Below are 16,816 nucleotides of genomic sequence, written 5' to 3'. Positions count from 1 at the left end.
ATCCATTATTCTTTACCACTTTCACATATAGTTTCACATGGTAATAGTACATAAACAATAAGGGAGGAAAATGTCTATTATTACTGTCATAAATAAGCCCACTCAGAATTTCCTGTGTCGTTTAATGTTATTCACAAACAACTGAAAAAATGTCATATAGGTTTTTCCTTAGGAAACAGACATTAATTTTTTTAAAAAAAAAAAGGAACATTATATTATATGTGCAGGGATTCTACTATGGGAACTTGGGCTGGTTAGACAAGACACCAACTGCCAACAAGCAACGGATGCAACTCACCTTTGAAAGTGAATTTCAAAAGAATCACCATTCAAAATGAATGAAAACAAAGATTACAGTCAGAATTCCAGAAATATTTGAAGCATTGATCAAAATGGGATGTAATACTAGTAAGTGTAAACAATCTAGCATGATCATAACTAACGGGCAAATTTCAACGATTTTAACAGAGCAAATGAGAGGATGGAAGACGGATTATCAACATAGCTTAAACAACATTCAAAAGTCATTAAAAAAATTGTTTTATTAACCTACAATAGCATGCTATGTTGATGTGAACTGTTTAATGTTTAAATGCCGAAAGTTTTGCTAATTGTGAGGATGATATATGCAAAACTGAAATATGAAGGAATTCTTATCTTAAAGATATAGATAACACAAACTGGTGCAAAAGCGGATTAAAGGATTTAGTTAATATTAATTTTCCTACAATAGTGTCATAAAATTAAAAAGCATTTAAAAAGTGGATCATATAAGCAAAAGCATACCGTTTCCAGGCAGCAGATGTTGAAGCAATAGGCTGCATGCTAATGATCTCAATAGCATCTTGAAATTTTATGCCTGGAACTACATCAAACAGGACCTACAACATAAGCAGTGTATTGCATTCGTGAATGAATGGTTGCTGGTTGCTAAATTTCTTTTCTCACTTTCACTAGAAGCATACCACGAAAGAATTGAACAAATTATCATGGTGAGCATTCTCAGTAGAAGGTAAATGTGTTGGCAGCAGATAAAATTGTACTGATAGCTACATATATATTACATAAGAATCTTTGAAACAACATGGCAAGAAGACAGGAGGAAGACTTACAGAAGCAGTCTAATCTCTTCAATCATTAATACAATAAAAAAAATGATATTTTAAATGCCGTACAATTTTCAATTTCATATAAAGCTAGGAGGCAGCTCATGTACCTAACCTCAATCTTAGTCCAATGTATAAATCTTAAGGATCCTATTCACAGCTTGGAATAGTCCCAACATTAAAAAAAAAAAAATCAAAAGAAAAAGAAAAGGAAAAAGAGAGGAAAACATTTCCAACAACATACAAGAAAAACTTCAAGAACCAAAGTGGAAAAATTAAATAGAAATGACTGTCCTTTAACTCAATCTTGAATATCTGTTCTCGTGACCTGCTTGTTACCTTATGTTGGTAAACTAATAACACAGGTGGTTGAAATTAAAAGCTTCTCTAAAATCAACGGGAACTTTCCGGTACAGGTCAAAAGGAATGCTTAGTAAAGAATCCGGGGAAAGACAACAGTACGGCCTACTGAATTTGATACCTACTAAGGAAAACTTGAGATTGTATGAAATCAAAAGGAGTAAAAAAAAAAAAATCTAACGACTAACGTCATCGATTGTGCTACAAAAGTAATATAATGTCATGATTCATAGTGAAGCATTAGAAAACTTGGAGTTGGCCGATCTTCATCCACATACTAGAGGTTGATGGATATCAAGATTCAGATCATCTCACAATTAGAGGAGAGAGGAAGTGTGTGTCAGTGAAGAAGATGATATACCAAGACACAGAAGAGGATGGATAGATCTCAGAAGTGGCTGATTCATGGAATATGAGTTAAAAATATCAATTAAACAAGAATTAGTTCGCAAACAATATATTTCCAGTCCATGAGAAGCAAGCTTAACCATAAAAGCCACATACCCTCATTGGAGTTTGAACAGCTAGGCGCTCCAGAACAAAATTTTCCACGAAAGGGTCAAAATCTTCAGAACTGTTTAGCATTCCAACCTGATCCTTCTGAGAAAAGAGCAATGAAAATTTTGTACTCCAAGGTCTGCCAGAATTGACACAGGCAACAAAGAAAGCAAGATCCAGGTAAAAGCACAAGAGATCGCACAAATACTCCACACATGATACCTGTGAAACAAGAAAACAATTGCATTGCTCACAATGAATGATAGACGAAAAAGTGATGCATGATCATTCTATCAAACGCTTACTGTTATTCCAGTTTAGAAACTAGAAATTAAAAAAATATAATAATTATTATTAAAAATAATTATAAAAAAAATTACCTCATCAGAGTGCTTTCCGTAAATAGGAAATTCTTCCAACCTCAGTACCTGTGATTTACTGGTCCACATCAGCTGCATTAATTTTCTTCGAGCTGTTGTCTTACCAGATAGCAGATCCCACCCCAAGACGGCCACCAGAGGCTGAAGAAGGGGGAACAACGAAATAATCTGCACACAATGACCTTGTTTAGCAGAAAGAACAAAACTTGAAGAGAGCATCATGATATCTTAATAATTTGCCACCAGGGGTGCAAAGTTCATTCAGATTCTTCATAGAACATATAGCATACATCACTAGCTTCTTGAAGGCCTTCTCTCCGGACAGCAGACAGAGCTGCATCTATGACACATTCGAGGATATGAGTTCCTGATATTCGAGCATAATGGTACATGTCTCTCATGCAAGATTTGATTGCCAAGCTTTGGGGAACTTTATCATCTAGATTAGCAGTATTTTCAAGGGATAATGTTATCAAGTACTTCTGAATAGGAAATGGGATGGAGCCAGCATTAGAAGCTCGATGCTTTTCAACTTCATTAGAAAGCAACTCATCTTGGATAACCTGAGGTGCATAAAAATTAAATATTAAAACAGTAAGGGGAAAAACATTTGAAATCCAAACATGTTGAAACATATGCACAATAGACATGTTGAAACATATGCACAATAGACATGTTTCAATGAATCATCATTGCACTCCAACAATCTCTACCCGTTCTAGTTTCTAAGAAATGACTAAAGTAGAGGCATTTATCTTTTGAATTTGTGTTTAAGAATAGCATGCAGTAATAAGTTCAAATTAACAATCAATTTGAGCAGATTATAAAAGGTATGCAAAAATTAAATTAAATTAAATTAAAATAAAATTAGTTCCTTTTCTGGAAGTGTGTCTAAAAATGAAATCATCTACCATCTTTTATGCTAATTGCCACTCCTCACCACTAGAGGATTACAAAATTATCAAATATGAACATGCTCGAAAGGGTGTCTCAATTTGACTGCAAAGTACATCTTGGCATGCTGTTCATTTGTTAACTTGGCAAGCATCTGCAACAAGAGTGCTCGTTACCTGAACTGTCTGTGCTAGCTGAAGGCAGTCCGATGAAAGGGCTTCAGTGAAAATCATTAGCATTTTATTTCGTGAAACAAGCCATGCTTCTCCATAACTATCAATTTGTGGCCATGCCATCCCGATGAGATCCTCCACAGCCATCCTACAAGAGAAAAAGCCCAAAAAAAATAAAAAATGCAGGTCAGAGTATAAGCCATAGGATATGTAACAGCACAAGATAATAAGTCTGGCAATGTATGGTGGGAAAATTAGAACAAATTTTCTCAAATGCAGAACAATGCAATTGTCTTTTGCACATAACATAAGATGGGTTTCACTTTTCCTCAATCATCCAGCTGCAAGCTATGTGGACAGCATCAATTATGTGATTCAATCCTAGATGAATTAAATTCCCAAAAAAAAAAAAACAACATCAGGGGATGGATTTTTTTAACTGTGTTTAAAAAAATAATAATAAATAAATAAAAATAAAAAAAACTTAGAAATGGAATATTCAGCCAAAGGTGATCAATAAAAAGTAAACACCGTGCACTGAAATCAGGAAAAGGAATGCACAACAGAAAATGAAGCCAAAATCAGTAAATACTTCAACAGAGATTTATTTACTCTTACACTGGTTATAAAAAACAACATCAGGGGATGGATTTTTCTCTGAATTCACTATTATAGCTAATTAAGTAACAATGCAGACTCTTGCATCCTTCCAAATAGCTAGGCGGTAGAGTCACACTTCATTAAGGATCAAACTTTTCAAACCACTGGCAGCACAAGTAAGATGATTATAATGGATAGCTTAGTCAGATAGTATGAACTGGCAATTCAACAAACAGTATTCATTTTGGAAGCAAAAGGGGCCACTTTTCTTCCTCTATTGTGCTTATTTTGTTAGTGGTTATGCTGTAAAAATAAATAAATAAATAAAAAGTCTCCACAATCTGCCAGGAATTTAAAGACTTGTGGATGGATTTGAACCAAAAAAAAAAAAAAATTGACCAACATGATACATCCAACTTAGCTCAAGGGGAAGTAGCCAGGAAAAAATAGCCTTCTCCTCAAATAACTGAAAGAGGATAATTATATGAACTCTACTATCTCAGATGACAGAAAAGGCAGAAAATGAATAATTAGGCATCTAAGAACTACATTTCTGAACTCACAACATCTAGCTGAAAACAACTATCAATCCATTAATTTGGATATAAGTATACAAACTGAATAAACTAACTTTCTACAACCATATATGAGATTGAACAATATCTCATATAACAACTTCACCAATTTTATTGCATTTAACACCTCAGAAAGAAATTCACTAAACCATTCTTTAAACCCATAACACAAACCAGAAATCAATTATGTAATTCACGACCCATTGATGCAACTATTGTTTTGAAGTATACAAAGAATCAACTAAACTCTCAAAACCCAGACATGAATTTGTCAGAGTTGAACAATATCTTATATAACAATTTATAATAAATTTCACTATTTTATTGCATTTCACACTTTCCAAAGCAATAATGAAGATATTTAGCATCCTCAGAAAACTTACTTGTACTCAGTCTCCTCAACTCCATGATCCAGATGAAAAAACCGAAGATGCAAAAGGGCTTCATCCATGTTCTCAGAACTCAAACATTTCTTGAAAGCATCCAAATGCGCCAGCTGTACATGTTTCTGCATCCCTGATAGAGCTTCCAACTCTTTAGCGGAGGAATTCGAGCTTCCTTTGGCCTCCGTTCTCAGGCTGATCGCCAAGCCTGAGGAATCCGGTGTCTCAAACCATTGGGTTTGCCTTTGAATATTGGCACAAATCTCATCAAAAACATCAGCATGTTCAAGAAAAACTGTCCAGAGTGATCCCAATTCATCATCCATGATCAAAGGAATCTCATCATCGTCCCCAATATCGTCCATCACATAGCTCCTCAAAATCCTCAACCCTAGATCCAGCACCCGATTCAAAACATTCACATAAGCTTCTCCGCCCACGCCCTCTGCATCCGAAACCCTGGAGATAACCAGCTGGACCAAGAGGAGAAGCTCGACCTTGAGGCGGAGAAGATCAGGGTCGAAGCTCCAGACGGAAGCGATGTTCCGGAAATCGAGGACCTCGAGGGCGGCAAGCCAGGCCAGATGAGAGGGGGAGCTACAGGTGCCGGACCAGAGAACGCCATCGAACCTCCCACCATCGGCTACGATGGTTCGAAGGAACGCGAGGGCGAGTCCAGGGTTGCGTTTCCGTAGGCTCAGGATCGAGGCTCTTAGGGCTTCGAACTGGGAGAGGAACAGGTGATTCACGGCGACACGGGCAAGAAATGCCTCCTCCTTCTCCATTGCCCGCTATGGTGGAGATTAGAGGAGAACTAGGGTTAGGGTTTTGGATCGGAGATGGAGATGGAGATGAATCGCATGGCTTCTTTCGATCACGTCTTGCCGTTGTCGAGAGAATGATGAGAAGTCCCGCGAGAAACACAATGGCACGATAACCATTAACCATTTCGCTTCTAAAACCGGTGCCTGCAACGCCGGCTTGCCAATCTCGAGGCAGATCAACGGAAATTATAAAAGCTAGATCCAACGCGATAGATCCAACAAAAATTTATTTTTAAAAAAAATTATATATCATAAAATTTATCATACCCTATTATCTAATTAAATAAAAAATAAGAGCATGATATCCTTCCATCAAACGGACCCTTAATTATAGGGTAAGTGAGTTTCAAATTATTTTATTATTTATAATAATTATTTAGTGGCCCTTTCTTTCTTTGTTGTTATTTGTTGCGGCTTGCTTTTTTTTTTCCTCTCCCCTAAGTCTTTTCAGTTGAGTCTTGATACTTTAAAATTAGCACATAATCAATCTCTTTGTCCATTTTCCCATGGTTTAAAATTTATGATAATAAAAAAAAACATAAATTCAAGAGAATCCTCGTAGGGACTTCTTCCATTTTCTAGGATTAGTCTTGCCTGTGTTATTTTTTTTCCTTCTGTTTTGCTCCACGTCTAGTGAACTATATACTTTTATTATGTTTTTTGTTAGGTGTTCCCTTCCCTATTGACTGCACTTCTATTGGCGCACTTGTCAAGGCACCTTTGTCTTCTTAGCTATGTTGTACTTCCCCCCCTTTTTTTTAATGAATGTGATTTGTTTATTTTGTTTTAAAAAAACATAAATTCGATTCAATTATAGGACTCGCCAAGTTTAATCTCTTCTGCAGACCTCGCATGCGAAAATCTATTGTCTATATTTTTCTAGTTTGATAGGTGGGATCATACACCTATGTACCTCTAGCCATCTTCTTTTAGAATAGCACCGCTATAATCATTCTTGGTTTCTACCTGCGACCCTTTTGTTACTATGAAGTTTAGCATAGGTGTTTCACAATCCCATGCAATGTTTTACAAACTGTACTAGACCGGGCTGGCGATTCAATCGGGAACTGATCACTCATATGGTCCAATAACTTTTTAGTAAACCATAATTTTGTGAACGGTTATTAAACCAATTAGGAATGGAAACCATTGAATCGGTTAGACCGGTTCACTCGATAGTCTCCTTCCTTCTTTCCATGTTCGATGTAGCTAGGAACCTTCTCAAATTGTTGCTCATCATTAGCAAGGACACATTGCTCTAGTGTACAAGAATGTGCTAGAGGCAACACAATTGTACTTTTAACAACATGTACTACAAGCTTTTTTATCTTAATGACTTTCTTGGGTCTTATCATGTGGGTCGCCCTAACACACAAGGTAATGAAGGCTTGCCACGTGCGCCAATATAATATATTAGGGGTCATAACCTCACGATGATAAATACCCTTGTAATGCAACCCCAAGGGAATGGAGAACATAGTTCCTCTCACAAGGGATCCACACTGGAACCCAGCGTATAGTACCCGGTCCCAGTGAACACTAAGTGAATAGTATTCTACAGTCATGCCATTCATTGTTAAAGTGAGAAACCACTGCACTATGCAGTGGTTCTCCTCTTATCATCTTATTAAACAAATCTTAAATTTAATATATTTATGAGTATAATTTGTACTTAATATACAGACCTTTCTTTAACTCATGATGAATTAAATGTGAATTATTTTGAACCAATTTTACTCATAATCTTATTGTTATTCCATTGTAGGAGATAAAGAGAATGATTTGAAGGAAGAACGCATCAAAAGCACAAAATTGGAGAAAAGAAAAGCAAATTTTCAACAAAGAGTGAACAAGCAAAACAGAAAATCTAGCACCTAAGTGCTACAACAGTAAGAGATGCAAAACATATATTATAGCGCCTAAGCACTACACTCTTTGGGGCCTAGGCGCTATCCCGATTTCAAGTTATAAAAGGGGCTATGGTTTGAGATGAAAAAGAGGAGGAGAATTTCCAGAATCAAAAGGCCATGTCTCTCATGAGACAAGGTGCAATGAGATTGTCAAAAAGGACAAGGTACATACAGTAGTATACCAATTACGGTGGTTTAACAACTCTATAGGGATTTATCATGTGGGACAGGCTAACACATGGGGTAATGACAGCCTGCTACGTACTCCCGAGATGAACAATACTGAACAATACTTCTATAGTATTTTTACACTATTGTGGTTTTTTCATATGTAATCTTATTTTTAAAAATACTAAATGTATTTTGTAGATTTTCATTGCACAAGGCATTTCCTCAAATATTTCTCATGAGTTTCATATTGCAATATAGAGGATAATATTCTTTTTTTTTTATTTTAAAACTTTTAAAATGTTAACAACATAAAAAATCCAAATTTTTATTCATAATAATTTATGCTTTTACAGAAGCATGATCACTAAATTTCATACATTGAAAAATTTAAATTCAAAGACAATGAAAAAACATAACAAAGAACAACAACATGATAAGGTCTTTGGATCTAAGGGCACTTGAGACGACCTCCATGGGTGGTCATCTTAGCATAACATGGGCACATCCCTCTTGTATACACTGATGTACCAAGTGGCACACAATTGCACCTTGCACAACATGTGCCGCAAGCCCTTTTACACATCTTTGGTTTCCATGATTTACTACATCTCACTTTACATGCTTCCCCACAATCTGAATTAATTACAAAACAATACTATCAGAAATAACAACTATATATAATAGTCTTGCTTTTTTAATCAAATTAAAAGGTTCATTTTGTTCGGGGTTTGGACAGTATTTGTAATAGTGAAAAACTCAGCTGAAGTCACTTGTATGTTCTGTGGCTGGCATGCGGCCCGCACACCTCACTGGCGATTCTACGCGGCTTGTATGTGGCCCGCGCACCTCACTAGTGATCCGTACACTTCACTGGCAACCTTACGCGGCCGGTATGTGCCTTGCGCGCTTTACTGCCAATCTTGTAAAGCTTCCTCGAGGCTTCAAAGATCTTCCCAAGGCTTATACAAGGCATCAATGCTTCAAACCAAGCATAAAACACTACCAAACCGTTCAATTCTTGTTAGAATGAGATGAACAGATATACAATAATACAAGAACACAATTTTAGCATAGAAAACCTTACGAATGGAGAGAAAACCACGGGACTCCTTAGAGCCTCTTAAACATGTATCCACTATATCAACAATGGGCTACAATGGTTCTTCTCTAGCTAACTAGAGGTTTACATGCATGAGGGCAACAACATTCATAAGAGAGGGTTTTGTATGACATTACCACAATCATCATCACCAAAGATGGATAACAAACAACAAGTAGAGGTAAAGGAAGGATCAAACCTAATCAATAGGTAGAGTTTCTTGCAAGGAATCTCCTCCCAGAGTTTGAGTGAGATCCGGTGATGTTTGGCCGTCCGATCTCCTTGCCCTAGCTCCCTTTCTTCCCTTTCTTCCATTTCTCCTCTCTTGGGTTCTTGGTGGTAGCTTCCCCTCTCTCTCTCTCACTCACACTTTTGGATGACTCCTCATTCACAATAAATGAGAGATCTTACCATGCGAAATTACCTTGTTGCCCTCCACTTCTTCATTATTAACATAGCTTCATTTTTTTTTTTCATTTTTAACTTGGGCCAAGCCCAAGCTTTATTTCTTCTTTGTTGGTAGGGAATGGTAGCCCACCAAATGGGCTGAAACCCAACACATTTAACATGGTATCAAAATTAGTGCATTGTAAACATACTTATCGTCTGCAAAAAAAATTCTCATTGCTTTTCAGTGTGTTTATTGAGTTCTTGATCTGCCTCGACAAGATGAAGAAGGAAGACATTTATAAGGAGAAGAGAAGCCATTAAGACAACCTTAAAGAGAGCCATTACAAATAAGGAGAGGAGAGGAAAATATATATGTATGTATGTGAGTTTGAAGAAAAGAGAAGCTCAAATAATTCATAGTTAATTTGAAGGGAAGTAGATAGATGGGAAGGTGCATACAAGGGTGGGATCATTCAAAGGTGTGCCCATAAGAGGGGATAGTATATGGGGATGCATGAAAACACAAGGACACAGGTAAGGCACTGCTGGAACTGTTTGACTAGAAATTTAAAATCTCTCCTTTTAGCTTAACCCACACTTCTTATCTAACTAAAAGTTCATTTATTATATATTAAGGGAAGTTTCTTAATATGTTCACTTAAACCAACATCTTCATCTCATGCTATGCTTCTCCCTTTAACTAATATTTTTAGGTAGTTATTACTTATTTTATAAACAATTTTGCTTTTGGATGTGCAAAAAGGAAATGCAAACTGGATATTGTTAGCAAGAGGAAAGCAAGTTGAAGTTTTCTATATATGTTATATGAGATTGTTGATTTATATTAGTGATAAAACCTAAAAAGAGTTTATATATATATAAAAGAGACAGAATATTTATTAAGTTTTATTAGTTTAATAAACTTATTTCTAAAAACAAAGAAAAAAAAATTCATTCCAGAATATTGAGAAGAATAAAATACTCTCATGTATAAATATTCTCTAACCAACATTATCATGTTTCTATATAAATTCTTTGTACTATATACAATGCATATATTCAGTATCTTGATTAAATAAATTAAGCTTAATTACTTTAATTCATATATCTAATCCAATTCTTTAAACAAAAAAAAATTAATAGCAATTGAATAAGATCAATTGACATATATGATTGAAAATTCTATACACATAAATCAATGAAACTCTGGATATATATATATATATATATATACATATAGGGAACCCCTTCCAGAGCGTGACTCTTAGCTATATTCCTATAATTAATACACCAACCCTAATGAATCTAATTGCTCCCAAACCACTCTAAATGATCATAATTAATTACAACTAATAACATATATTACCACATATATTTGCCATCAAAGAAGCTAGCTAGAAACTTACCTATATTTCATATGTTAAATCCAAGCTGGTCCCACATCAGAGTACAAACTTTGGAATCTTTCATTCCATGAATGCATGCATGCATGCATGCGCACCCTCACCAAACTTTAGGTTAGCTCTCTCTTCAATCATTTATCAATCACTATTTTATTGGCTCATCGATCCTCTCTTTGCCTATCTCTATATATAGAGATACTCTTCTTCTTTGCTTCTTCATTAGAACTACTCCAAAGAGTGCATATAACTCTTAGCAATTAAGAAGTCTCCTCTCTTGTCTAATGGCATCATCTCAAAGTCTTGTGCTTTCTTTTCTTTTAGTTCTCTTGTTGGCTTGCTCTCTTGTGGAGTCTCAAATGGTATGCACTAAATATATTAGTTATTTAAATTGTTATCTTATTTTTAATATTCTCAATTTTAATTTTTTTTTTATAGGAGACAAGTGGAGGTATTGGACGGTCCCTTTTAATTGCTAAGCCAACGTTAGGTACTAAATATGTTTAATATTTATTATATATATTTGATGTGTTGTAATATATTTTAATATTTTTTTTATGTTTATTTTGCATGATAACTATTTGTCAATAAATATAGATTGCGGAGGAGCATGTAAAGTGAAATGTAGTAAATCATCGAGGCCGAACCTTTGGAAGAGGTCTTGCCGGACTTATTGTATGAGGTGTCAGTGTGTGCCTCCCTGAACATATGGGAACTATACCTTTTGTCCTTGCTATGCTACCCTTAATTACCACCCATGGAGGCAAGCACAAGTGCCCTTAAACTTAAAAGAGGATGAACCCTAAATTTATGATGATCTTCTTGATATATATCTAGATCTAGTAATAACTCATTCAATCTGTTCCCAATTGATCGAGACTTCTACTTCAAAGGATTCCCACCAGCTCTGAACCATATCTGCAAATCTATAATCTTCCAATCAGAGAGCTTCAAACCTCAAAGTCTTATTAGTAATTAATCTTAAGTATAATGATTGAAGATTTAAAAAAGTAATGTTCATTCAGATATAGTAATTACACAGATTATAAAGTGATCAATAAGCACAATAAGAAGCAAACATTCTACAAACAACAAAGTGTTCAAAGGAAATAAGAATATTATATGGACATTGAGGTGTTCAAAGCCATGGAGAATTATAAAGAGGAGTGACCACAGACTTCACTTGGAGATACTTGTCAAGAGCATTCAATCCCAAGTCCCTCCCAAAACCACTCAACTTATATCCACCAAAAGGAGCATCAGCATCAAATGCAAAGTAGCAATTTATCCAAATAGACCCTGCTCTCACAGATCTTGACACTTTATTGGCTATATTCAAGTCTTTGGTCACTATGCCTGCAGCTAATCCATACTTTGTTGCATTTGCTTTCTCAATTGCCTCTTCTATTGTCCTGCAAAATATATTACCATAAAAATGTCAAAATTATTAACGACACATTTTTTTCGAAGTAAAAATAATAATAACAATAATGAAGAAAAAGAGCAAACGGTCAAAGAAAAAAAAAAGGTAGGAGTTGAGTAAATGCATAAACGTATAATCTTATATACATATCGTTATCGGAAAATGCTACTTCTTTCTACCCAGGTTTCCTTAAAGCAACATGAATTTGTTAATCTCTTTTGGAGCTAAATCAAATCATGGAGTTTTAGAAGCCACAAATGCCTCTGACTCTTTTATTTATATCAAAGTAGTTTATCGACATTACATAAAAAAAATGTAAATAAAGATGAGACTGATAACAGAGGACTTACTTAAACTTCATCAAGGACATAACAGGTCCAAATATTTCATCCTTGGCGATCATCATTTCCTCCTGTAATAATAACATTAGTTTGTTAAAAAATAAGACCAATTAATCACCGCACTGCAAAGAATAAAAAATCAGATATTTAAGCATTAATCAGAGCATAAATACCTTGACATCAGTAAAAATGGTTGGCTCAATGTAGTATCCTTTACCACAGCAGGGTTTCCCTCCTGTCAACAGAGTTGCTCCCTCTCTCTTTCCGTGTTCGATGTAGCTAAGAACCTTCTCAAATTGTTGCTTATCAACCTACATTTTCAAAGGCAAATGACATGTCATTGTATTGAGATACTAGCATGTACCAAAAGGACATATTAGAGATAACAACGCTCATTAAAAAAAAAAAAAAAACACTACTTGTGGTCCTTGCTGAACTCGAGGATCGAACGGGTCTCCAACAACCCAATTCTTTGCGTTCTCCGCTGCCTTTTTCACAAAGGCATCATAGATCTTTTCTTGCACAAATACTCGAGACCCAGCCACACATATTTCTCCCTGTAAAACTTGCAAAACTTAAACATGAACCCAAGGTATTAATGATTGATGTCTGAATTTCATCCATACCTTATTGTAAAAAATGGCAAGGCTTGCAAGAGACACAGCCATGTCCAAGTCTGCATCATCAAAGATAATGAGAGGAGACTTTCCTCCTAATTCAAGAGAGACTGACTTCAAATTGCTCTTTGCTGCTGCCTCCATTATCAACCTTCCAACTTCTGTTGATCCAGTGAAACTAACCTAAAAATCAAAAAACAAATAGTAGATGGTAAAAGTTTCATGAATTTGTCTTCTGCTTTTGTTCACATTAGAATGAAAAACTTGAGAACTCACTGCATCTACATCCATATGAGAAGAAATGGCAGCCCCAGCAGTATGACCAAATCCATTAACTACATTGAGCACACCGTCCGGAATTCCAGCCTGAATTGTTCAAGGGAAAAAAAAAATCAACAGATATATTATATTATTTCCTTGTATATATCTCTAATCCAAGATCACAGTTTCTTGTATGAGAGTTAGATCAAACTGCTATAGCATATGCTTGATTTGTGTTCAATGAGATTAGCTAAGGCTTGTGTTACAAACGATAATCTCAATAGTACCACATCTTGTAAGTTTTTACGTTGGAGTGAACCATCTGACATTGTTCTTGTTTTGCATCTAACTTAATAGATGCCGAAAAGACTAAAACAAATTAAAAAATATGTATCATTGATAATAATTTCAATTGCTTGATACAAAAGCATCATATACAGACCTCCTTTTCTATTTTAGCTTGAACTTTTAGATTGGCTCAAGCCCATCTAATACATATCATGATTCAATTGAACGTTTCTTGGGAGCCACTAATGGCTTTAATATAATTCCATAACTAAAACAAAGAGAGATGATAAAGAAACATGTACCTCTTTGGCCAAGTGAGCATAAAAGAGAGCCGAGAGCGGGGTTTGCTCGGCAGGCTTAACGATCATGGTGCACCCGGCTGCAAGAGCAGGACTAACCTTCAAGAAGAACATGGTGGTCGGGAAATTCCAAGGAATGATGTGTCCTACAACACCAATAGGCTCCTTGAGAGTGTACCCTTGGTATTCACCCGCAAGCTTCAAAGTTTCACCATGAATCTTATCGGCAGCTCCTGCGTAATACCGGAGTAAGTTCAGAGAGTGTGGGATATCACCATGAACACCAGCAGCAAACAATTTTCCTGCATCAATACTGTCCAATGCCGCAAGTTCTTCTTTGTGCTGCTCAATCAAGTCTGCAAACTTCATCATTATCCTTCCCCTCTCCTGCTCATTGCATCACATAAAAAGCCATTGAATAAAAGTTTTTGAATTTGAATATATATTCCATCCTAAGTTTTTTTTTTGGCTCAATTGATATTAATTAATGACTACAATAATAAAAACATGGCCACAAGCACAAAGTTACATGATACAGAGTTTTAAGAGGAAAAAAAACATACATATCCAGACATGCGAGGCCATTTGCCATGATCAAAAGCTTGTCTTGCTGCCTTGACAGCCAAATCAACATCCTCTTTATTTCCCTCTGATATTTTTGCAATCACCTCCCCATTTCTTGGATCTATTGTCTCAAATGTCTTCCCTGAATGGATCAAACAACAGATTTTAGAACTCTACCAAAGTGTTACATGCAACAACAATACGAAATTTTCATTAATGAAGTGTTTGATTGGAGGTATTTGATCATTTGTTAATGAAATATTTCAATTAAAAACTATATTTCAAGATGCAGATGCAGATGCAAATTCAAAGAAAAAAAAAATCCTCAATTCATGATCAAATCAAACACTTATGCGAAATACAACCATCAGCAAATCTAACAGTCTTGTTACTGATTTTCATTAAGTACATCAATAACATTGTTTTCCATGGTGATATTCCTTTAGTATGACATAATATATTTAATTATGACAGATATAATTCCCATTCAAGTTACATGAGTTCAACTCATTTCAATCTTATAATCTAAATCACATCAAATCATTATTATCAACTATATTATGATAATAATAATAATAATTATTATTATTAATTTTTTGGGGTTAAAGTCAATATCTCAAGTGTGACAAAATTAATGAGAAACAAGACATAATAACATAACATTAGCTGACTTGGAACCATGGCCTAGGGAGATTTTTTTTATACTTCACCAACGTGTCCCATTATTTTCCCACAAATATATTGTTTAAAAAAATTTGAAAAAAAAAAATATACCTGAGAATATATATGTCTATATATAAGATAAACACATCTTGACGAAGAGGGTGATAGAGACATGCTTAATAATTAATATACACACACACCGACACAGAATATTTAATACAAAAGTCACAGCTTAAAACCTCAATAATATTCAATGATACCTTGGAGACAAAAGAAAGAGACGCATGTATAACAAAGTGGATGCATCTTCTGCCCACGTTCACAGATTTGTAATCTGTGAACGTTGATATGGGTCGTTGGATTTCAATCCAACGGCTGCACACCATTCTATGAACAATAACACTGCACACTATTTATAAATACAGTAAAAAAATAAGATGTACAGTGTTTTAATCTGAACTATCCAATCAATCTCAGCACAGTAACAAAATCAATCTCAATCGTCCAACTCTACTATGCTGATCTACGAACGTCCGCAGATGATGTTTGGCCATTATAATATATATATTAATATATATATAGAGAGAGAGTTTAGGCAAAGAAAGTAATCTTATTTTAATTAATAGAAAGAAGAATTGATGAAAACCAGGACATTATCTTCTATTAAGACCAAATAATTAAGAATGTCTGACCATTGATTTGCAGTGAAAGAGACAAAGCAAATTTACATGAAGACAAAATATATGCATATACATACATTAAAAGAAGAGTTAATATACGCTCTCTATTTAAGAAAAAAAAAATTAGCAATTTGATATTCAAACATAAATTTTAATTTGTTTTTCTTTTTTTTATAGATCATGCTTAAAAGTTTATGCACTACTTATTATATGTGCATGTAGATGATTTTTGTATGAAAATAAAAAAAAATCATTTTCATTCAAATTTGAACCCACTAGTGGATCTTGGATCACTGTTACTCAGTTATATTCCAAAAAATAATAATAATAATTTTAACTTATATAAATGTAATCAATCTTGGTGCCTGGTGGGGGCATGAGTCTCCTATTGTACAGAATAACCTGACAAAAGTAAATTTAATTCATATAGCACTTCAATTTTTTTTTTTAAACCTTGAAGAGAAAAATCAACACCCAAAAGAAAAAAAGTACTTCAGCAAAAGCAAGAAAAAAGATAGATAAAAAAGAAAGAAAGAGAGAGAGAGAAAGAGAGAGATGATCACCAGAGTAAGAATCAAGAAAAGATCCATTGATGAAGAGCTTGGTGAACTTTATCTCTGGTATCTTCATCTCCTTCTTTGATATGCCATTGCTAATCTCACCCATACTTAACCACTTACACACACACTGAAAGAAAGAAAGAAAGAAAACAAACCCCTGCCCAAAATACACCTAACAACAATCAAACCAAACCAAGAAAAAAGAGTATGAGAGAAAGAGAGAGAGAGAGAGATGGAAGAGAAAGAAAAGGGGGTATCACTCTATTTATAGAAAAAGAAAATGAGATGCACTTATATATATATATATATATATATATATATATATATTTAAGAAAATGAGAAGAAGGGGGAGATGGG

The 16,816-nt window shown here is 34.8% G+C and overlaps 2 protein-coding genes across 3 annotated transcripts in view; both read right to left on the bottom strand.

Annotated features, from left to right (window-relative positions):
* LOC120254523 overlaps positions 1-5,917 on the bottom strand; it is a 28,634-nt gene extending 22,717 nt beyond the window's left edge. The window contains exons 1-6 of one of the 2 annotated variants that reach the window (XM_039262623.1): positions 4,970-5,917; positions 3,415-3,559; positions 2,635-2,907; positions 2,345-2,512; positions 1,971-2,186; positions 787-881 (exon numbers count right to left, since the gene is read on the bottom strand). In XM_039262623.1, coding sequence (XP_039118557.1) covers positions 787-881; positions 1,971-2,186; positions 2,345-2,512; positions 2,635-2,907; positions 3,415-3,559; positions 4,970-5,754 — 1,682 coding nt within the window. In that variant the 5' untranslated portion in view covers positions 5,755-5,917. The remainder of the gene's footprint in view (positions 1-786; positions 882-1,970; positions 2,187-2,344; positions 2,513-2,634; positions 2,908-3,414; positions 3,560-4,969) is intronic. The other variant, XM_039262622.1, reaches the window with a different exon arrangement.
* A 5,887-nt stretch (positions 5,918-11,804) lies between these two features.
* Positions 11,805-16,724, bottom strand: LOC120254525 (aldehyde dehydrogenase family 2 member C4-like). Its single transcript, XM_039262625.1, has 9 exons — positions 16,463-16,724; positions 14,556-14,698; positions 13,996-14,379; positions 13,421-13,510; positions 13,154-13,327; positions 12,947-13,084; positions 12,701-12,838; positions 12,537-12,598; positions 11,805-12,175 (listed from the first exon to the last, which is right to left on the bottom strand). Exons 1-9 carry the CDS (start codon positions 16,563-16,565, stop codon positions 11,902-11,904), a joined length of 1,506 nt encoding a protein of 501 aa, XP_039118559.1. The 5' UTR covers positions 16,566-16,724; the 3' UTR covers positions 11,805-11,901.
* Between the last annotated feature and the right edge of the window lie 92 nt (positions 16,725-16,816).

Source organism: Dioscorea cayenensis, unplaced genomic scaffold, assembly GCF_009730915.1.
Source record: "Dioscorea cayenensis subsp. rotundata cultivar TDr96_F1 unplaced genomic scaffold, TDr96_F1_v2_PseudoChromosome.rev07_lg8_w22 25.fasta BLBR01000479.1, whole genome shotgun sequence".
NCBI lineage: Eukaryota > Viridiplantae > Streptophyta > Magnoliopsida > Dioscoreales > Dioscoreaceae > Dioscorea > Dioscorea cayenensis.
This window is presented reverse-complemented; position numbering and strand designations above follow the sequence as displayed.

Coding starts and splice junctions, on each gene's coding strand:
- LOC120254525 (XM_039262625.1), bottom strand. CDS start 16,565: ATGGGTGAGATTAGCAATGGCATATCAAAGAAGGAGATGAAGATACCA. Junction 14,699..16,462: donor TTTTCTTGATTCTTACTCTG/GTGATCATCTCT, acceptor TGATCCATTCAG/GGAAGACATTTGAGACAATA. Junction 13,511..13,995: donor ATGCTCACTTGGCCAAAGAG/GTACATGTTTCT, acceptor TGAACAATTCAG/GCTGGAATTCCGGACGGTGT.